Below are 22966 nucleotides of genomic sequence, written 5' to 3'. Positions count from 1 at the left end.
TCTTCCAGTCCAGCTCTCTGCTGTGGCCTGGGAGTGCAGTGGAGGATGCCCCAAGTGCTTGGGCCTGGCACCCGCATGGGAGACCAGGAGAAGCACCTGGCTCCTGGCTTCGGATAGGCACAGCGCGCCAGCTGTAGTGTCCATTTGGGAGGTGAACCAACAGAAGGAAGACCTTTCCCTCTGTCTCTCTCTCTCTCTCTCTCATTGTCTTACTCTGCCTGTCAAAAAAATAAATAAATAAAATTAAAAAAAAAAGGCCTGCACCGCGGCTCAAATGGCTAATCCTCCGCCTTGTGGTGCTGGCACACCAGGTTCTAGTCCCGGTCGGGGCGCCGGATTCTGTCCCGGTTGCTCCTCTTCCAGGCCAGCTCTCTGCTGTGGCCCGGGAAGGCAGTGCAGGATGGCCCAAGTGTTTGGGCCCTGCACACACATGGGAGACCAGGAGAAGCGCCTGGCTCCTGCCTTCTGATCAGCACGGTGTGCCTGCCGCAGCGGCCATTGGAGGGTGAACCAACGGCAAAGGAAGACCTTTCTCTCTGTCTCTCTCTCTCACTGTCCACTCTGGCTGTCAAAATAATAATAATAATAATAATAATAATAATATAATAAAAGACAGAAAACAACAAATGCTGGTGAGGATGTGGAGCAGCTGGAACATAAACCACTGGTGGGATTCTAAGTGTGGCCACTTTAGAGAACAGTTTGGCAGTTTCTCAAAAGGTCAAATGTGAGAGTTACCCTGTGACCCAGCAACCATTTCTAGGTATTGAATACGCAAGAGAAATGAGAACACACATCCACACAAAGGCATGGACGTGAATGTTCATAGTAGCATTATTTATAGCAGCAAAGAAGTAGAAATTCCCCAAAGGTGTACAGGTGAATAACATGGAATTTAGTTGTTCCCCCTTATCTGGGGGGATACGTTGCAAGACCTCCTAGTACCAAACTCTATATAAACTGTGTTTTCCTGTATGTACATAGCTGTGGTAAAGTTTAATTTATAAATGAAGCAGAGTAAGAGATTAACAATAACAAAACAACAATAGAACAGTGTACTAAAATAAGGGTTATTTAAAACTTATTAATTGTGTTTTCTGGGATTTACCATTTAATTTTTTTGGACTGCAGTTGGCTGCAGTTAACTGAAACCATCGACTATTGTGTATCCATACAATGGAATATCATTTGGCAATTAAAAGGAGCTAAGCCTTGGTACATGAATGAGCGTTGGAAATACTATGACTTGAAAGAAGCCAGTCACCAAACACCACCACGCTGTATGATTCCATTTTATAGGAAATGTTTATAATAGAAAAATTTATATATAGAGAGAAGGTTGATTAGCGGTTACCCATGGCAGAAGTTCAAGGGGAATGGGAAGTGACTGCTAATGGCTAACGGAGTTTCTCTGGGGGGAGTTCTGAAAGTATTTTAAAATGAGATTGTGGTGATAGGTGCACAGTTCTGTAAACCTACAAAAATTCATTGAATTGTAGTTCAAACAGGGTAATTGCATTTATTGTCTCAATAGAGCTATTCTTAAAGGGAATTTTTGGGCAAGGCTTGTGTGTATTTTATATATTTAAACAAACTTTGTTTTGTTGTGTCTGTTTAGAGAGGCAATAGGACACATGAAAGAAGGTGAAGAAGAAAAGACCAAGACCTACAGCGCCTTAATATGGATAAATAAAGCAATCCAGAAGAAAGACATTGAATTCCTAGATGATATAAAGGTAGCTTGTGTTTTATTTATTTATTTGAAAGGCAGAGTTACAGAGAGCAGGGAGGGAGGTGGAGGGGGAACACCAAGAGGGAGATCTTCTGTCTGCTTGTTCGCTCTCCAAATGACTGTAACAGCCAGGACTGGGGCTGGGCCAAGCCAAAGCCAGGAGACCAGACCTCCATCTGGGTCTCATATGTGTGGCAAAGGCCCAAGGACTTGGGCCATTTTCCACTGCTTTCCCAGGTGCATTAGCAGGGAACTGGATCAAAAACAGAGCACTTGGGACTTGAAACAGCACCCAGATGGGATGCTGGCATTATAGGCGGAGACTTAACCCTTTTCCTTTTTCTTTTATTTTTTCTATTGTTTGTAAAAGAGTCTATTGTTTTTTGTAACTAGATGGATTCAAGTCCCGGCTTTGTCATTAAGTGGCTGGGAACTCACTTAACCCAGTGGAGAGGCAGTGTCACTAGGGGTTAAGAGTCCAACCCTAAAGACAGGTTGCCTGGGTGCAAATCCTAGGTCTTCATTTCTTAGCTGTGTGACTTTAGACAAGTTATTTGATCTCTTTATTGAGTATCACCTTATCAAGCATGTAAGAACATTAGCTGGCACATAGAAAATGCTCAACAATGCTATTACTATATTTGCTCTCTGTTAAAATATAAATATATATATTACATATAAAGTATATATAATATATATATATACATATAAAGTATATATAATATATATACTTTATATATGTGATATATTTATATTTATATATAAAATAGAACTTACCTAACAGATTTAATGCTAAGATTATGTATGCAAATAAAACACTGATAGTATATGACAGCCCATATATTTTGGGCCATGCCATTTTCCTTCACATGGGAGTGTCACTTGTAGAGAATCTTCCTGTTTGTTTGCATTTTTTTCCCATCTGCCCCCACTTCTTCCTGTAAAGATGCCAAGAGAGCATAAATGGGCTCAGAAATGCATATGGTTACCACAGCATAGAAATGGGCAATATTTGGGGCAGGACTTTGGCACAGCGGTTAAGTCGTCACTTGGGACACCCATATCCTGTATCAGAGTGCCTGGTTCAAGTGCAGTCTACTCCAGTTACGATCCAGCTTCGTGCTGACATACACTCTGAGAAGCAGCCATTGATGGCTGAAATACTTAGGTCCTTGCCACTCACGGGGGACACCTGGATTGACTTCTGGGCTCTTGGCTTTGGTGGTCTAGTCCTGGCTATTGTGGACATTTGAGGAGTAGAACAATGAATGGAAGATTCCTCTGTCTCTGTCTCTCTGCTTGTCAAATAAAGTGAAAATTTTAAAAAATTAAATGGGCAGTGTTTTATAACAATGTAGATGACCCACTAGAGGGGACTGAATTAATACTGTAGGTCACCGTAATTAAATTAGACTGTTACTATCCAGATGTTGAAAATTATGTAGTGCATATTCACTGACATTAGAAAATGGTACTAAGTGCTGAGGGGAAAGATAAGGTTAAGAGTAGATAGATGATACAGTGTGATTTGAACACATACACATATGTTTGTATGTACTCATATATATGACTGTGTAGAAAATACATCGTATGGCAGAAGATACCATAAATAGGATTTATACTTGTCATAAAAATATAAACACACAGTAGATAAAAAGGACAAAAAATATGAACAGGCAGCTAAAAAAATAGCAACTCTAAGTGGCCAAAAGTTATTGTGATTTCTATCTGGAGATGGGACATCTTTTCAAATAAGACATCACCTTATTTCTGTTGGACCAGTAACACCTAGCAGTGGGCTGGAACGGAGGAGAAGGATAGTTGCATACGTTGTCAATAGAAATGTCAAGTGTTGCAGCCATTATGGAAAGCAGCATGGCAGTGATTATTTAAAAAAAAAAATGCATTGGTCTTCTACCCAGCACTCTCTCTGCTGCCAGTCTCTCTGACAGAAAGAGAACTCGAGTGTGGAAAGATACCTGCACAGGGATGTTTGTTAACTTTGTTGAAAGCGGCAAAATCAATAAAAACTACAAACAAAATGAATGTCCTTCAATAGAAAAATAATAAAGTGGAATACTAAATAGGTACCAAAAAACAAAAATGGGGGACTTCTGGTCTAGCTGTTGAGATGCCACTTGGTATGCCCACATCCAACGTGGAGCGCCTGGGACTGAGTCCTGGCTCTGCTCCTGCCTCCAGCTTCCAGCTAATGTGCACCCAGGGAGGCAGCAGGAGGCGGTTCAAGTAGGTGGGTTCCTGCCGTTGAGTTCCTGGCTCCTGGTTTTGGCCTGGCCTAGAACTTGCTGTTCGAGGCATTTGGAGAGTGAGCCAACAGATGGGAGAACTCTTGTTGTCTCTTTCCCTGTCTGCCTACCTTTCAAATTAAAAACAAAAAACCAGCATATGATCCCAATTACTTTATATGTTAACATGTAAACATGTAGATAGTAATACATGACTAAAAATATTGAGAAGAAAGAGAGATGTGCCTTGATGGAGTACCCATGATATTTTCAGGGGAAAAGTGCAGAATGAGGTTTGTCATATGACTGTTTTGGTGGCAACGCTATTCACCTGCTTAGAGAAGCTCCTCTCTAAAGCAAGGGCCCCTCTGGTGGTCAGCTCTGCGAACCTGGAACTGAGCCCTAATTATCTAGGGCCTTTGGGATAATGGTTATAATGTAGATACATTTTTAAGGTTTTAAAACAGATTTATAAAATTCTCCATTCTTTCACATGTGTATGAGTCATTCAAAATGCTACTGGAAAAATAAACTTGTTTTTTTTTTTAAATAATTTATTTACATTTGAAAATCAGAGACTAGGAGAGACACAGAGAGTGTGCCCTTCCATCTACGGGTTCACTCCCCAAATGGCCACAACAGCCAGTGTGGGGCCAGGCCTAAGGCAGGAGCCAGGAGCTTCTTCCTGGTCTCCCACTTGGGTGCAGGGGCCCAAGTATGTGTGCCATCCTCTGCTGCTTTCCCAGGCCATTAGCAGGGAGCTGGATTGGAAGTAGAGCAGCCGGGACTCAAACTAGCACCCATAGAGGACATGGGTGTAACAGGTGACAGCTTTAACCACTAGGCCACAACACCGGCTCCTAAACTCATTTGGGGGTAGTAGCCAATGAGCTAATTCAGAAATAATGCTGGCTGAAAGATTATTATATAGAAGCAAACTCAGTGGTAAAAGGATCTATTTTAATGGTCCATAGTCCTAAGTCGGCTGATGTGATTAGTGGATTTCTGGTAACATTTTTTTACAGTTTGCAAATATTCCTGCTGGCATAAAAATATAGACTGAATCGGGCCAGTTCCGTGGCTCAATAGGCTAATCCTCCGCCTTGCGGCACCGGCACACCAGGTTCTAGTCCCGGTCGGAGCGCCGGCTTCTGTCCCAGTTGCCCCTCTTCCAGGCCAGCTCTCTGCTGTGGCCCGGGAGTGCAATGGAGGATGGCCCAAGTCCTTGGGCCCTGCACCCCATGGGAGACCAGGATAGGCACCTGGCTCCTGCCTTCAGATCAGCGCGGTGTGCCAGCCACAGTGTGCCGGCCGCGGCGGCCATTGGAGGGTGAACCAACGGCAAAGGAAGACCTTTCTCTCTCTCTCTCTCTCACTGTCCACTCTGCCTGTCAAAAATTAAAAATAAATAAAAAAAAAACCAAAAAAAGACTGAATCAGTTTCCAATTCTACGAAAGTTACTTCAAATGTACTAATTTGTCCCCCTTTTTAAGGGCAACCTACTTCTTTGGAAAAGTGTATTTGTGTTTCTGAAAAGCAGAGTGCAAGTTAGAGTACATGGTTTCCTTTTGTCAGCTAAGACAGAGACGAGAGAAACACGAGCAGCGTTGGTCTGAGAGCCAGGCTGGCAGCAGTGCGGGGCCTCGCAGCTCAGCTGGTATTTCCGCTTCCTGCCTGGTTCCTGGTCTGCCTCCCGGGAGAGACTGAGAGGCGAAGGAATCAGAGAAGAGCACTCGTTCTGTAGTTGCTCAATTAAAGGCTGGCTGTTTCTGCAGTCCGAAGTGGAGCCTGTGTTTTTATAGACTCCTTAATAGTTAGCCTTGGCCTTTTTTTATTGGTCTTTTTGTCCAGAGAAAAGGCCAACCTTGTGGAGATGGCTTATCTCAGAATAATAATAAAAATGGTTCAAAATCAAAGAATTAAGCATAAAAACCACAGAGTTGGGGGGGAGGGGTGCTGACTCACCGCTCTGATGAGGGCAGTTATACCTTCCCAGCGTGCTCTTTGCCAGAACTCGCCCTTCCTTTCTCTGCAGAGAGCGCCACACAGCAGAGAGCAGACAGAAACCTTCCTTTGCTCAGCAGGGCTCAGGCACTCACTCAGCATGTAAATTAGGAATCGGTCCAACAAGGAACTGCAGAGTTATCGGGAACTGGCATTTCTGGTTCTGCCCAGTATCTATTTTTAAAATTGGAATTAACTGACCTTTTACAGTATTTATCTTTATTTCTTGATTATATCTTGTGACATAAAGGAAAATCTCTCATTTGAACTAATTGTAAGGCAAGCAAGCCTACGTCCCCGAAGAACCTGAGATGAGGCGACGCTGCTGCGTTCCGGGCTGGGCTAACCTGCTGAGAGGCCGGATTTGTGGTGCACGCCTACTTGTAATCATTACATTGGAATGTCACCTTCGCCACTTTTCCAGATGTATCCTTCTGTATAACCAGAAAACCAAACCAACCATCCTGAGAGCGCATACATGGCCTCCTTGGAATATGCAAAGTACATTTGTGCACAAGTGAGGCACGTGTTTAACTGTAAGCAGCCATTTCTCACCCCAGCCTGAAATCCTCCCTCTTAGGTCACTCTGTTGGTTGGAAAATGAAAGTAAGAACATTGCCCTCTCGGGGCAGGCACTGCACTGCAGCAGGTTAAGCTGCTGCTGGGGACGCCCACATCCCACATCAGAGTGCCTGGTTTGAGTTCCGGCTTCCCCAACCAGCTCCCTGCTAATGTGCATCTGGGAGGCAGCCCGTGATGGCTCAAGTACCTGGACCCTTGCTACCCACATAGCAGACCCATAGGGCGTTCCTGGCTCCCGGCTTTGGCCTGCCCCTAGCCTTGGCTGTTGTGGGCATCTGGGGAGTGACCCAGGGGATGGAAGGTCTGTCTGTCTCTTCCTCTGTCATGCTGCCTTTCACATATATAACGTTTCACACACACACACACACACACACAGTTTGTAAGCAGCACTGTCTTCCAGAAGAGCCCATTGAAGCAAAAGACAGGGTGGAACTCTAGGGTCGTAACCAACCCTTTAAATATTAGAGCAAGAGACTTTGAGGATTATTTGCTTTGAAACCTTTTTTGATTTTGTTTATGAGGAAGGTCCTGGAGGCCAGGAAATGAGTAATTACGGACTAGGTTCTGAGAAGTAGCACAGTCTGAACCTGAGGGGAGACGGTTTATTACAGTGTGATCCATGGAGTCCCCTCCCGAACACACCTGTGGCGAGGGTTGTGTGACACAGGAGCCGAGCCAGCCTTCCCTGGGTGGCCGCGCTGACTCTCTGCTGTGACCATACCCCCTGTAGGACCTCAAGATCGACCAGAAAACCCCCCTCCGGGTCCTGCACCGCAGGCCACTGGCTGTGAGATCGCGTGTCATTCACTCCATGGAGACGCACTACGTGGACGAGCATCATTTTCGCCTCCATCTCAAGACTCAAGCTGGGACGTATCCTCTCGCTGTCTGCGCCACGGAATCCTGCCGGAAGAGCTAGTGCAGGCCTGGAAGAGGCTCCACTTGGTCTGGGAGGTATTAGGGGAAGCATTACAAGTACAGTGGAGAAGAAGCCTTGGTTTGATATCTTTTTTCTTTTGTGTTTTTCAAAATGACTTTAAAAACAGTTTTTTTATATTTATTTGAGAGGCAGAATTAGAGAGGGGGCAGAGAGAGAGAGATCGATCAATTTTCCATCCACAGGTTCACTCCCCAAATGGCCATGGCTGGACCAGGTGGAAGCCAGGAGCTTCATCTGGATCTCCCATGTTGAGTGGCAGGGGCCCAAGCACTTGGGCCATCTTCCACTGCTTTCCCAGGCTGTTAGCAGAGAGCTGGATCAGAAGTGGAACAGTCGAGTCTCAAACCAGTGCCCATATGGGATGGCAGCATCACAGGCAGCAACTTTACCTGTTATGCCACAGGACCAGCCCCCCAAAATGACTTTTTAAATCATGAGGTACAATCAGTTCAATGTCATCTTTGAAGTTATTTGTTTCATTTTGGTACCCAGTGCTGGGCACATAGGAAGTACTCAAACATTTTTAATGGACTCATTTGCTGTCTCTACGTAGTATACAGGCCACAAATTCATGACCAAATGTGGGTCCTGTTAGCATCTCAAGCCCTTGCCGGATGAATAAACATGGTTGGCAGATGGGAATGATGACTGTACATATTGATCTTAACTTTATGTGGCCAATGGCCCAGAACAGCAGCCCGTGTCCCTAAAACATCTGAATTGTAAAAACTCGGTGGGGTCAGTGCTATGGGTTAGCAGGCTAAACCTCCACCTATAGTGTCAGCATCCCATAAGTGTGCCTGTTTGTGTTCTGGTTGCTCTTCTTCTGATCCAGCTCTCTGCTACAGCTGGGAAAGCAGTAGAGATGGTCCAAGTGCTTGGGTCCTTGCACCAGCATGGGACACCAGGAGGAAGCTCCTAGCTCCGGATCGGCTCAGCTCCAGCTGTTGCAGCCATTTGGGGAGAGAACTGGCCGATGGAAGACCTTTCCCTCTCTCTCTCTAATCTACCTTTCAAAGAAATAAAAAAATCTTTAAAAAAGTATTATTCTCAAACTGGGCTGACAAGATACTGAGAGGCCCTCATTTACTGTGTATACTTTTCTCTGCATGGATTGTGGGGAAAAAAAAGAGAATGTCTTTAATAATCTTTCTGAAGGGACTTTATCGAAACTAAATTAATATTCTCATTGTTCCTTCCATCCTGTTGCTCCTGGATCACATTACAAGGAGAACTATTTTTGTGTATGACCCTGTGGAAACTTGCCACCTGTCATTATTCAAGAAGATGGAACTAGAAAGATGACAATAGAAACTGGGACAAGGTTCTTTAAAATCATTGAATAGATCATTTGTATCTATATTTTTAAATTTAAATTTTTCGGAAAGGCAGACACAGGGAGATCTTCCATCCACTGGTTCATTCCCCAAATGCCTACAACAGCTAGGCCTGGCCCAGGAGTCTGGAACTCAATCTGGTTCTTCCACATGGGTGGCAGGGACCTGACTGTTCGAGCCTTGTCTGCTTCTTCCCCAGCTGCACAGTTCCAGGAATGTGGAGTTGGAAGTGGAGCTGGGACTTGAACCAGGGACTCCAATATGAGGTGCAGGCATCTTAACCACTGCACCAAATGTCTGCCTCTATAATTTTTTAAAAGATTTATTATTATTTGAAAGTCAGAGTTACACAGAGAGAAGAGAGGCAGAAAGAGAGGTCTTCCATCCGCTGGTTCACTCCCCAATTGGCCACAACGGCCGGAGCTACACCGATCCCAAGCCAGGAGCCAGGAGCTTCTTCCAGATCTCCCACATGGGTGCAGGGGCCCAAGGACCTGGACCATCTTCTACTTCTTTCCCAGGCCACAGAGAGCTGGACTGGAAGTGGAGCAGCTGGGTCTTGAACTGGTGCCCATATGGGATGCCGGCACTTCAGGCCAGGGCATTAACCTGCTGCGTCACAGCGCCAGCCCCATATAACGAATTTTTTAAAAAGATTTATTTTAAAGGCGGAGTTACAGAGAGGCAGAGGTAGAGAGATACAGAGTCTGTTATCTGCTGGTTCACTCCCCAAGTGGATGCAATGGCTAGAGCTGCGCCAATCCAGAGCCAGGAGCCAGGAGCCAGGAGCCTCCTCCAGGTCTCCCACTCAGGTGCAGTGGCCCAAGGACCTGGGTCATCCTCCACTGCTTTCCCAGGCCACAGCAGAGAGCAGGATCAGAAGTGGAGCAGCCAGGTCTTGAACTAGCACCCATATGGATGCTGAACTGCAGGCGGAGGCTTTAACCGCTATGCCACGGCGCTGGCTTCTATAACTAACTATTAAGTCCCATATATAAATCTTGACACTTTAGGGATAAGCTATAATGAAAGAAAGAAAACCATGACTTTTGGTACTTCTGATGTAAACAGAGGTCCTGGGTCCTTATGTTGACTTCCAAGCTAATAGGAACCAGTTTTTCATAGCTTATTATCCAAGAGATGTATCACAAGTCAGAGCTCAGGATGGTGTTGTAACATTCCTGCTTTGACCTATCAAATCTTGCCCATTGGTTGGTACTGCATGGCTGTCTTCATTGTTTCCTTAAACAAAGCCCAGGTACATCAAAGAGTTTGTCCACGGAGACTTCGGGAGAACTAAGCCAAACATTGGCTCTCTGATGAGAGTGACTGCAGACATTCTTGAGCTGGATGTTGAGGTAAGCCAACTCTGGAGTGCACATTTGCAAATTCAGCCAGAGTTATGCTCCTTGGCACTTAGCACTACCCACCTTCATAGGTACTGGAAAATAATCACACCGTATCACTGTATTGCAAGAAATACCTTCAGACTTTATTAGAAATACAAGGTCTCATTTACTATTTTAACTATTTTATTAGTTGCTTTACATAAAGTAACTTTCAAGCCAAGCAAAGTTGTAATGACTCTCATAAGTCCTTTGAAATCAAAAAGAGTACATTTCCCTATCTGTTTTGTTTTATAAAGAATTTAAGGCAGCTTGCTCAGAAATGTACATTCAGGGTGGGTGGGTGGGAGTAGCATTTCTATAAGGGACCTCTATGCTGTGGCCCAGACTTCTTGCTCTTACAGCCTGAACTGAAAGAAGGTTAAATTCTAAAGAATGGCTATTTCAGGAAATTCTGTTTCATTTGAGTATCAAATAGTAATACATTGTGTACCTTGATGAAAGTCTATTTAGGAAGTCTTTACCCTTCAACTTATCCTCCAAATCTTAGTAAAGCTAGCATTTTGTAGTTAGGAATAATATTAAAGTTATAAGAAGAGGTTGATAGCATTGCCTAGCATGAAAAAACTATAGTAATCGATTATCACAGGTACTCTGGTTGACTTTTGCAGCTCCTGCAGTGCAGCCAATGACTGCTCCTGCAAAGCCTGCCTTTTCAGTGAGCCTCATTTTGAGGAAGATACTTTTAGCTCTTTGGCCCTCGTCCTTAGGACATTCTGAGATTTCAGGAGTGTCAAGGAGTCACAGGCCAAGGTTTCTCAACCCTGAGTGTCCACTAGAATCGCCTGGGGAGCTTTTGAGATAATACAACACGGCTATCCTCCCTTACCTTCAACACACACTTGCAATAGTGATGTTTAAAAATTCAGTTTGAGAAACCACTCATTATTATTGATGTTTGGTATTTGGCTACATTGTGAAACTAGTTTAACTGAAGTTATCTTTAGATTTGTAAAAGACACATACACATAAAAGTGTTTATTTTTTAAAGATTTATTTGAAAGGTAGAGTGACAAAGGGAGGGACAGTGGGGAGAAAGATCTTCCATCCACTGGTTCACTGGCCAAATGGCCATAACAGCTGTGGTTGGGGCTGGGCCACGCTGAAGCTGGGAACCCAGAACTCCATCCGGTCTCCCACAGGGGTGGCACGGGCCCAGGTACTTGATCCAGCATTCACTGCTTTGCCAGGTGTGTTAGCAGGGAGTTGGATTGGAAGCAGAGTAACTGGGACTCAAACAGGCACTTGAAACGGGATGCTTGCATTGCAGGCAGTGGCTTCCCCATTGTACCACATTGCCAACTTGCTATTTCCTAATCAAAGTTTTATGAATCTGGAATGTGAATGACTCATGGATTAACAGTTTCAGTACCTCATTTTAGTTTTCAAATTTTTAAAGTTAATAAAAACTATGAATATTTTAACTTTCTCTTAAAACACATTCCTTAGAGTAGTTAAGACATGGTATGCAGGGCTGATGCTGTGGCACAGTGGGCTAAGCTGCTTTCTGCAGCTGACATACCATAAGGGCACCGGTTTGTGTCCCAGCTGCTCTTCCTCTAATTCAACTCTCTGCTATGACCTGGGAAAGCAGTAGAAGATGGCCCAAGTCCCTGGGCCCCTGCACCCACATGGGAGACCAGGAAGAAGCTCCTGGTTTTGGATTGGCCCAGCTCCTTCCATTGCGGCCATTTGGAGAGTGAACCAGCAGATGAAAGCTCTCTTTCTCCCCCTCTGTCTTCTTTCTCTGCCTTTCAAACAAACAAATACATCTTTTTAAAAAAGAGAGGCATGGTTTGCTTTGGTACTTCAGAAATGTGATTGTTTATGTGTGGACAAAATAGTCTGCTTACTGTAAATTTCATTATAACTTGAAGGCCAAGGTTTTGTTCCAGAAGAGCAAAATGAAGGTAAGAATAGACTAGACTTTGAAAGAATCAAACACAAAGATACTTAATTCTTTTCTAGTTCCAGGTGATCTTTCATATTCTTGTCTTTTAGATTTAGTTGCTAGGTTACCAGCAAGGCTATATAGGTTTATACACTATTGAATGTGTTAAATCCAAGATGGGAGAATAAAGTTGATGAGGGAAAATTGGTATAGTCACCTGAATTTCTTTGCTATATCCATAAATAACATTAAAATTGAAAAATTTTTAAAACCAAATCCTGCTACTTGCTTAATTCAGAAACAGAGCTTAAGTTCAAGAATCCCTAGAATGGGCAAGAGCGTTTAAATGATGGTATTCAATACCTCTTGCCTTCAAATGCATCTTCTTCTGCTGTATTATAGTAAATTTGCACAGTATTACCAGTGACTGCTGACCAGAATAGTATGAGCTGTTTTAATGACTGTTTTCTCCCTTCTAGTCTGTGGATGTTGACTGGCCGCCTGCTCTGGAAGACTAACTTTCCAATGTGGAGACCAAGAGTAGTGTTTTCCTGGTATGATGTAGACTTCCATGCAACATACATGTTAACACAGCAGTTTACCCACCATAACGGTGTCTTGGAAACCATTTGGATCATGTTGATCTGTATATGATTTTTAGTTTATTGTAACAGCTCAGGATCTTTGTGTATATTTTGTGTTCTAATTGTTCCAAGGATGTCGTGATTTTTCTCATTTCCTCTTACATCTCCACAAAACAAACTTAAAATATGGAAACCATTCTCTCTCAATTCTCAATTTAGAGGGGTATACAAAAAAGACACATTCTTTTAGTCTGAGACGCTGTAGTTTCTTGCAGCAAGATGTTCCTCTTGAAGAGGCATTCCACCTTTAAAATCATGTTCCAAAGCTTTAAAATTATCTGAATAAAAATTTTTTCTAGATTCATGCAGCATAGTATCCTATAATATTCTAAGATAGCAAATGAAAATCTGACAATTATTTTTCCTGGTGAAACTCAAGCAAACTATCACCAATAGAAGCCCTTTTGAATGTGATTTGTCACATTTCCAAAGACCTCAAGTTCCTATTTTGACAATCTAAACTTGTCAATACCTTTCTTCTGTACAAGGGAAAGTGAAACCTTAGTAACTGAGACATACCATTTTAAATAAGGAGAAACAAGTGCCTTCAGTAACTCCAATCGCAGGGTTAAGAATTTGAAAAACTGAGATTGCTAAATAAAGGGTAAACTAGTATTACTTCAGTATATTAATTTTAAACGTCTTAATGAAAGGCAAATAGGAAATTGTCTCTTTCATAAATATTGAAACCAAAGAAGTTAGGTGACATCTAAAAATTGTTACCTCCATATCTAGGAATAGAACTGAAGCTGCTTGGTCTCTAGAGTCCTTTTCTAAAACATTATATTACTGAGCACTTACAGTATGGAGGAGGCACTTGAGGATGCCTTTTAGCCTCATAGACCATTATAACTGAGTTTTGGAATTAAAATACCAAATCAAGCAGCTTACCCAAAAAAAGCCCAAGTATATTTCATACAATCTCATATAATTGCCACCTGTAAGTTTATCATCCAATGGTGTTATGAAGGGAAATAATATTAAGAAAGCTAAACCTGGGGCTGGCACTGTGGTATAGAAGGCTAAGCCTCAGCCTGCAGTGCCAGCATCCCATATGGGCACCAGTTTGAGCCCCAGCTGCTCCACTTCTGATCTAGCTGTCTGCCATGGCCCAGTGCTTGGGCCCCTGTACCACTATGGGAGACCAAGAAGAAGCTCCTGGCTGCTGGCTTCAGCTTGACCCAACCCCGGACATTGGGGCCATTTGGAGAGTGAACCCAGCAGATGAAAGATTCTCTATCTCTGCCTTTCAAATAAATATAAAGGAAAAAAGAAAGTAAACCTAAAGAAAACAATGGATTACTGAAAGTTTTAGAAAAGAACTTTCCTGGGGCTAGCACTATGGTGCAGCAGGTTAACGCCCTGGTCTGAAGCACTGGCATCCCTTATGGGTGCCGGTTCGAGACCTCCCAGCTGCTCCACTTCCGATACAGCTCTCTGCTATGGCCTGGAAAAGCAATAAGATAGCCTAAGTCCTTGGGCCCCTGCACCCATGTGAGAGACCCAGAGGAAGCTCCTGGCTTCGGATCTGCGCAGCTCTGGCTGTTGGGACCATCTAGGGAGTGAATCATCGGATGGAAGACCTCGCTCCTTCACTCTCTGTGTAACTCTGGCTTTCAAATAAATAAAATCTTTAAAAAAAAAAAAAAAAAAAAGGAAAACTTTCCTAAAATTTCAGATTTAAGTGTAATTCCTGTCACTCTTAATACAGCTATTAGAGATTTTTTTTTAGTATTCACATGGTTTGTATAGTATCAGTTACTCACTGTTTCCTATCTCTGTATTACACATATTTCATAAATATGAAGATTCACTTTCGATATGAGGAAAATAGTGTTACCTGGTAAACCAGCCTACCACTTCGATTTCATATGTGAATAGTAGAAAATAATTTTCACTCTTTCCAATGTTAGAAAATGAGAATGGAATAACAGAAATAAACTTCTGATAAAAGAACTTCTGTGTGAATCATTTTCAATTTCTGAAGAAATTTTGCTACAGAAAGACAAATAATGTAGGAGACAGTCTTTTGAATATTTCTTTTGTTTCAGCTTTGAATCCAATATATCTGTAATATGGAAAATTCAGGAACCTCCTTAGCAAACTTAAGTTAGAAAACTTATTTCTGGGCCGGTGCCGTGGCTTAACAGGCTAATCCTCCGCCTTGCGGTGCCGGCACACCGGGTTCTAGTCCCGGTCGGGGCGCTGGATTCTATCCCGGTTGCCCCTCTTCCAGGCCAGCTCTCTGCTATGGCCCAGGAAGGCAGTGGAGGATGGCCCAAGTCCTTGGGCCCTGCACCAGCATGGGAGACCAGGAGAAGCACCTGGCTCCTGGCTGTGGATCAGCGTGATGTGCCAGCCGCAGCGGCCATTGGAGGATGAACCAGCGGCAAAAAGGAAGACCTTTCTCCCTGTCTCTCTCTCTCACTATCCACTCTGCCTGTCGAAAAAAAAGTTAAAAAAAGAAAACTTATTTCTCAAATTTTTAATCCCAAAATTACACAAAGTTTCAAGCAAAGAGTAATATCAGATGTAAACATTCCATACATTTGAGACACAGGTTGTTATTGATCCTTGTTTTAGGTGAAATTGGGAACATCAGGTAATGAGAATACCATAGTTTCCTTTTGCTTAAAAATAATTTTTAAAATTTTATAGTTTTTTTTAAAGCTTTAAATTAGAAGTCTTTTAAATAACATTCAGAGAAAGTTCGTTCTTTAAGTTTGCAATTCTTAGTATTTCTGTGTCCCAAATATAGCCTGTGGTTTATTTTAGGAAAATCATCAATTCTGAATACTTGGGGAAGAAGCTACTAAAATGAAAAATTTTCAAGATAACATTTTCAAGTTATATAAAATAAATTTAAAAGCTAAATTTCATTTTGTAAGAGAAAAACATTTTAGGCTAATCTTTAGTTTTATACTTTTTTAAATCCAAAAGAAATTAACTTTGATATAGGCTTTTCTGAGTTCATTGTAAAATGGTACCCTTTTTTAAGATGAACCATCGAGCCAATGATGCCTTATTGTCTCAAATACACTAGTGTGTAATTCCTACAAAGGACATTCTTTAATTCAGCCCCAGTACTGCTATCAAAATCAGGACTGATACATTAGTATTATCCGATCCTCAGACACTCTTCAAGCTTTGCTAGTTGTCCTCAGTGTTCTTCATAGTCTGGTGATTGTACTGTGCATTTAATTATGTCCCTAGTTCCCAACCTGAAACAGTCTGTCTTCCCTTGATTTCCATTACTTACACTTTTGAGCATTTCAGGCCAGTAGTAATCCCTCAGTTAGGATTTGCTTGATGTTTCCTTGTTATCAGACTCCATTTGCACCTTTTTGGTATGAATACCACACAGAAAACATATTATGTTCTTGCATCTTAGCAGCGTTTATTTGCCCAGTTACTGATGGTTGGGCTTTGATCACTTGATTAAGGTACTGTCTACCAAGCTTCTCCGTTGATAGGTAACTCCTTTTTCCCTTTTGCCATTAGTAAGTATCTTGTAAAGAGGCTACCCAAGTTTCACTCCCAAGTTTAGCATCCATTCAAGATTTCCACCTGAATCAATTATTGTACCAATTGCCAAATATTTTCTAATTTATCACTCCTTTAACATTTATTGGTCATCACTCCATTAAAAGGTAGTTTTTCATTTATTTACATCACTGTGTAAACAAAAATGTTTATTTTTGTGACTAGATAATAATGTATCAGTTTTAATTTCCTGAATTTGATACTTGTGGGGTTAAGTTCAGTGTCCTTGTTTGCAGGAATTACATAGAAACAGGACTCATAGGCTTCCTATTTGATTTTTTTTTTTTTTTTTTTTTTGACAGGCAGAGTGGATAGTGAGAGAGACAGAGAGAGAAAGGTCTTCCTTTGCCGTTGGTTCACCCTCCAATGGCCACTGCGGCTGACGCATCGCGCTGATCCGAAGCTTGGAGCCAGGTGCTTCTCCTGGTCTCCCATGCGGGTGCAGGGCCCAAGCACTTGGGCCATCCTCCACTGCCTTCCCGGGCCATAGCAGAGAGCTGGCCTGGAAGAGGGGCAACCGGGATAGAATCCGGCACCCCAACCGGGACTAGAACCCAGTGTGCTGGCGCCGCAAGGTGGAGGATTAGCCTGTTAAGCCACGGCGCCGGCCTGATGGGTTTTAATTTCTGCTTTTTAAGTATTGGTTTTGCCATTGGGACACGCTTCAGGCTGGCTTGTGTTCTTTTGACATGTCCCCATCATTCTTTAAGTTCTTATTTTTATACAAAAAGATATTCCAGGGCCCACGCTGTGGCACAGCAGGTTAAGCTGCTGGCATCCCTATGCATGCTCATTCGAGTCTCAGATGCTCTACTTCCAATCAAGTCTCCTATTTTTTTTAAAGATTTATTTATTTGAAAGTCAGAGGCCTTATAACTTCACTGCTGAACTTTACAAAACATTTAAAGAATGATTACCAATCCTTGTCAAACTCTTCCCAAAAAATGGAAGGGGAGGGAATTCTGAAGTCCATTTGTGAGTCTAGCATTACCCTGATAACAAAGCTGGATGAGGACATTATCAATAAACAAACTACATGCCAATGTCTCTGATGAAAACAGATGCAGAAATTCAACAAAATACACACCAAATTTAATAGCGCACTTGAAAAAAAGCACTTACCATGATACAGTGGGATTTATCTCAAGGATACAAGGATGGTTCAACCTGCAAATCTATAAATGTGATATATATCAACAAATGAAAGGCAAAAAAACATCATCTCAATAGATACAGGAAAGGCATTTGACAAAATTTACCATCCTTTCATAAAAACTGCCGATAGGCTACATCTAGGAGGAACATAACCCAACACAATAAAGACCATACATGACAATTCCACAGCCAACACCATAGCAGAGTACAACGCTGAAAGCCTTTCTCAAAGGTCACAGACAACACAAGGATGTCCCCGCTCAACACTTCTATTCAACACAGTACTGGAAGTGCTGGCAAGAACAACTAGGAAAGAAAAAAAATAACAGACATTAAATTGGAAAGGAAGAAGTCAGATCATCCCTGTTTGCACAGAACATGATTTTACATAAGGAAAACCCTAATCCACCAAAAAACTTTGTATATTTATTGAATTTGTAAATTCAATAAATATGCAGGACCCAAAATCAACACAGAACAGTCAGTAGTCTGAAAAACCAAGAATAAAATCTCATTTACAATAGCTTCAGAAAAAGATATGCTTAGGAATATATTTAACCAAGAAAGTGAAGGAGCTCTACATTGGAAGTATAAAGGTGAAATGTCTCCACACTATAAAGCACTGTTGGAAGAATGGAAAGATACCACACATTCATAGGTTGAGAGAATCAATACTGTTAAAACATCCATTGTTACCCAAAGTGATCTAGAGATTGAATGCGATCCATATAAAAATTCCATTTATATTTTTCACAGAAACAGAAAAAACAATCCTAAAATTTGTTGGAACCACACAAGTCCCTGAATAGCTGAAGTTATCTTGAGCAAAATGAACAAAGCTGGAGGAATTACATCACCTGATTTCAAAATATACTGCAGAGCTACCATGAACAAAACAGCATGGTGCTGGCATAAAAATAGCCACACACAGCAGTAGCACAGAGATCCCAGAAATAAATCCATGTATTTGCAGCAAGCTGATTTTTTTTTTTAAAGATTTACTTTTTGTTTGTTTGTTTGTTTTTGAAAGGCAGAATTAGAGAAGGAGAGACAGAGATATCTTCCATCTGCTGGTTCACTCCCCAAAGGGCCGCAATAGCCAGTACTTGGCCAGGCCAGCAGCTTCTTTCAGGTCTTCCACGCTTGTGGCAGGGGCTCAAGTACTTGGGCCATCTGCTGCTGCTTTCCCAGGACCACCACCAGCAAGGGAGCTAGATCCAAAGTGGAGCAGCCGGAACTCAAACCTGGGATGCTGGCATCTCAGCAGCAGCTTAACCCCCTACACCACAACACCAGCCTTGAGTCAGCGGATTTTTTCCAAAAGTGCCAAGAATACACAGAGGGGAAAGGGCAAGTCTGAACAGACATTTCTCAAAAGCTGACATACAAATACTAAGGCATATGAAACCATCCCCAACATCGTTAATCACCAAGGAAATTTAAGTTAAAACCTGACATCTGTTCGAATGGCTATTCTCAAAAGGTAACAAGTGTTAAAACGTGGAGAGAAGGGAACCCTTATAATACTTGAGGGGAAGGTAAATTAGTATATCCATTATAGACAATATGGAAGTTCCTCAAAAGATTAAAAATAGAACGATCATGAGATCAAGCAATCTCGCTACTTAATATGTGAAAAGGAAATGAAATCAGTATACTGGAGATTTATCTGCATTCACATGTTCTTTGCAATAGCCAAGACGTAGAATCTTTAACCTACATGTCTAGCACCAGATGAATGAATAAAGAATTGTGATAGTTGCAAGATGGAAGAGTCCTTACCAGAACCCAACAATACTGGTTCCTTGATCTCAAACTTCCAGCCCTAGAACTGTGAAAAAATAATTTGTTGTTTAAGCCAAAACAATTTAAAAAGGCATTTTATTACTCTACACAATTACCATTTCAGTACACATGCAAGCATTCAGCTTTAGCATTCCATAAACTTTTTTTAAGTTTTTGTTTTTATTTATTTGGAAGGCAGAGTCTGGGGGGCAGAGGAGGCAGAGACCTTCCATCTGCTCATTCACTCCCCAAATGCTGGCAAGAACTGGGGCTGGTTCAGGCTGAACCCACAGGCCAAGAATCCCATCTGGGTTTCCCACGCGGGTGGCTGGGACCCCATCAATTGAACTATCAGCATGCAGGGAGGTGGATCAGAAGCAGAGGCAGGACTCAACACCAGGCACTTCAATATGGGATGCAGGCAAGCAGCAGTCCAACAATATCCACCCCCCAAAATGCCTATTTGTAAGCAACCAAAATTACCTTTCCAGGAAGAAGTTATAAATATGAAGAAAATCTGTTGATATTTTAAAAGTCAAGCAGCAGTAACATTTTATCAAGGATTTTAGAAGTTTTCCATTTATTATTAAAGAAAAAGAAATCATTGTATACAAAGATATTATAAAGATAAAATATTCTGTACAATAAAACACATTCTGACATTTTAAAAACTATTGCATACCGATACTAAACTTAACATTAAATAATTGAACAGTACCTGAGAACTTTTAAGTATCATTCTTAGCAGTGCCTCCAATGTTTTTCCAGTCATCAAGCATATACTACTACTTGGAACAGACAAAAAAATATTTTGCTATTCTGCTGGGATCTAGATTCATCATAGCCAACAGTATTTTTAAGGAGTTACTTTAAGAATCACCTCTAAAGATTCCCTGGTCTGACCCGTGCATTTAAGAAGGCTCATTAACCAGAAGCTTTATGTTTTCCTTTCCATCTCAAAGCTACCAGAACTGTGCTACAGTGGCTAACAGGATCAACTAATTATACAATAAAAATCCAGTGGGCCGCCAGGGAAATCTCAAGACAATTCAACAAATGGATCCCTAGGTACTCCTAACTTACCTATATCTAACTACATTTTATTGAAAGCTGTAATGTTTTGTTAGATAAATTTTAACAAGTGGGAAAGGTGAATATTTGCTACTTGTAGCATAAATTTACATTTACTTGCTGATATCCTTGAAAGTTCAATCTGCTGAAGAACATTTTCATACTAATTATTGTGTATTACCATTTCACATATTAAGTGTTTAATGAATTTTATTTGTATTTCTTTAAATTTTTTGAAAGCCCAGTAGTAAACTGAAGTTGTGGGAACAAGTGGTAAGAATATTAGAATATGGTAAATTCTACCTCTTTAAATTGGTAATTACTAGCAAGTAGTACATATCCTAAAACCACAGACATTTAGAATGGAGGGATTGCTTTTCAAAAATGATGTATCTTTTTTATTATTGGGGGTAGTTGAAATAGTAGTTTTTTGGTCTGTCATACACATGAAATAAAATTTCAGACAGGATTACTTTTGAGATTTTATCTTATCCACTGTTATTAAACCTGTGCTTTAACTGAACTCTGCTAAGATACATGAGTTAAAATACTTATTTTACTAAGTCTTAGACAAACAAAGGCATAAAACTAGACAGATAACCCATATATTTATGTCTAAGAATCGACTCCTGGGCTTTCAAGACAAACAATGAAATTTCTACTATATGCAATACAAAAAGCATTTTATAATTTTCCCTCTTTCACAGTCAGCCTGTGAAAACAAAAGTTTTCATGAAAGAAAAGTTTTGGTGGCAACTTCATTAACTCTGATGATACTCACTTTGAGAAAGCGTGAAAGTACTCCCGATTCATAATCATCTTTGGCAAAGAAATTCAAAATCACAGAATTTCAGAACTGAAGTCATTAACTGACTTTATCCACACTCTACATAGGAAGTGTTTCTGCAAAGAAACAATCTAAAAGAAGGGAATATCCTCCAGATCTGGACAATTGCTGGTCATCCTAAAAAGACACCTATCTCAAGGTTCTTGATTGCTCATCTAGCCCATAGTGATTTTTCTCACTCTGTTGTGTATAAGGTAACTAGAAGGAGTGTGTAAAGGTGAATCAGGGCCACAGGATATACAGATATTGGCTTATTAATATTTGATTAGCCCTACAATTTACAGTGTTTCTTCTCATGCATTATTTTATTTAGTATAATAACCTGTGAGGTAGATAGGCTGGGTATTTTCTGACAAAGGTCTCCATTCTGTTTCTCTATACTATTTAACAGCACATGATAATCTTTCAATAAATCAATTTATGATAAATTATTTGGTGCTACTATTGCAGTCTGAATCACCAATTCCCAGTCTCTTTTAACATGGAAAATAAAATTAGTTTATCTGAAGCATTTGGTTAGAAATGGACAACCCAGCTGTTTCTGTACACTATTTTGAGTACAGAGACTCACAGTTACATATTCAAAAGGCCATTAGGTTCTAATGATAAAAATTGGAATGTTGCTTTATAGTAGGTACAAGTTGGGAAAGGGTATAAAGGAAATTTCTAGAGTGCTGGAAATGTGGTTCCATGGTATTTACATACATAAAAACGCATCAAGCTATACACTAAAAATTAATCTACTTTATGCAATTTTTATGTCCCTCAAGAAGACAAAGATTGACATGTTTGAAAGCAAAAGCTGTGTCTCATTCACCTCAATCATTTTTGGCACCTCCCATGGTGCTCTGTATTTTGGACATTCAAAAAGTCTGATGGGACTGATGACATGATCACTGGATTGTCTGTTCAAGGAGAAGGTGCCATGTGCATGGAGGGAGACGTTGACAGTGGAGAAAATAGCCAGGCAGGGGTATGAGATCACGCAACTTTTCAATCCTCAAGGGCTACAAAAGTGGTTTGTTTTTTTTTTTTTGACAGGCAGAGTGGATAGTGAGAGAGAGAGAGAAAGGTCTTCCTTTGCCGTTGGTTCACCCTCCAATGGCCGCTGCGGCCGGCGCATCTCGCTGATCCGAAGCCAGGAGCCAGATGCTTCTCCTGGTCTCCCATGCGGGTGCAGGGCCCAAGCACTTGAGCCATCCTCCACTGCCTTCCCGGGCCACAGCAGAGAGCTGGCCTGGAAGAGGGGCAACCGGGATAGAATCCAGCGCCCCAACCAGGACTAGAACCCGGTGTGCCAGCGCCACAAGGTGGAGGATTAGCCTGTTAAGCCACGGCGCTGGCCTACAAAAGAGTTTTTTAAAAGGGAGGCAAACAGGTCAAGAAAAGTGTATTTTACAAGACTTGACTAGTCTTGGCATCTCTGCTTTTTCTGCCTGGGTTAAGTATCTTTAAAAACTGTATCCTTGTCTATATTTTAATAACCACACTTATGTCAATTTCACCTTTCCTTCTCTAACAATAGCTACCATTTATTCAGCACCAATTGTGCCAAGAAGGACTGTACCAGGTGGTAGAGTCCCAGAGATGAATGATACCAACACTTAAATGTCAATAATTCATTGATGAATTCTATAACATGGGCATGTACAAAGCTGCACCCTGACTATGGAGGCAGGACCAACCATCACAGAGAAGCCCAGTCTTAAAGGATGAGTGTTCTAGCTGTAGAAGAGCAGACAGAGTGGATAACATTTATAAAAGGTAAGGAAACAGAAAATT

General features: G+C 41.5%; 1 protein-coding gene across 8 annotated transcripts in view; it reads left to right on the top strand.

Moving 5' to 3' along the window:
- The window catches only part of PUS10 (pseudouridine synthase 10), a 96646-nt gene that overhangs the window by 69380 nt on the left and 4300 nt on the right, over positions 1–22966 (top strand). For 6 of the 8 annotated variants that reach the window (XM_062209493.1, XM_062209492.1, XM_062209495.1 and 3 more), the window contains 4 exons: positions 1619–1736; positions 7296–7438; positions 10101–10200; positions 12619–14728. In XM_062209493.1, coding sequence (XP_062065477.1) covers positions 1619–1736; positions 7296–7438; positions 10101–10200; positions 12619–12657 — 400 coding nt within the window. In that variant the 3' untranslated portion in view covers positions 12658–14728. Of the gene's footprint in view, positions 1–1618; positions 1737–7295; positions 7439–10100; positions 10201–12618; positions 14729–20228; positions 20463–22709; positions 22949–22966 lie in introns of those variants that run through there. The other 2 variants (XR_009867803.1, XM_062209488.1) reach the window with 2 other exon arrangements.

The sequence above is a fragment of the Lepus europaeus genome, chromosome 13 (assembly GCF_033115175.1).
Source record: "Lepus europaeus isolate LE1 chromosome 13, mLepTim1.pri, whole genome shotgun sequence".
Lineage (NCBI taxonomy): Eukaryota > Metazoa > Chordata > Mammalia > Lagomorpha > Leporidae > Lepus > Lepus europaeus.
The sequence above is the reverse complement of the archived record's forward strand: the minus strand, read 5'-3'. Positions and strand labels throughout refer to the sequence as shown.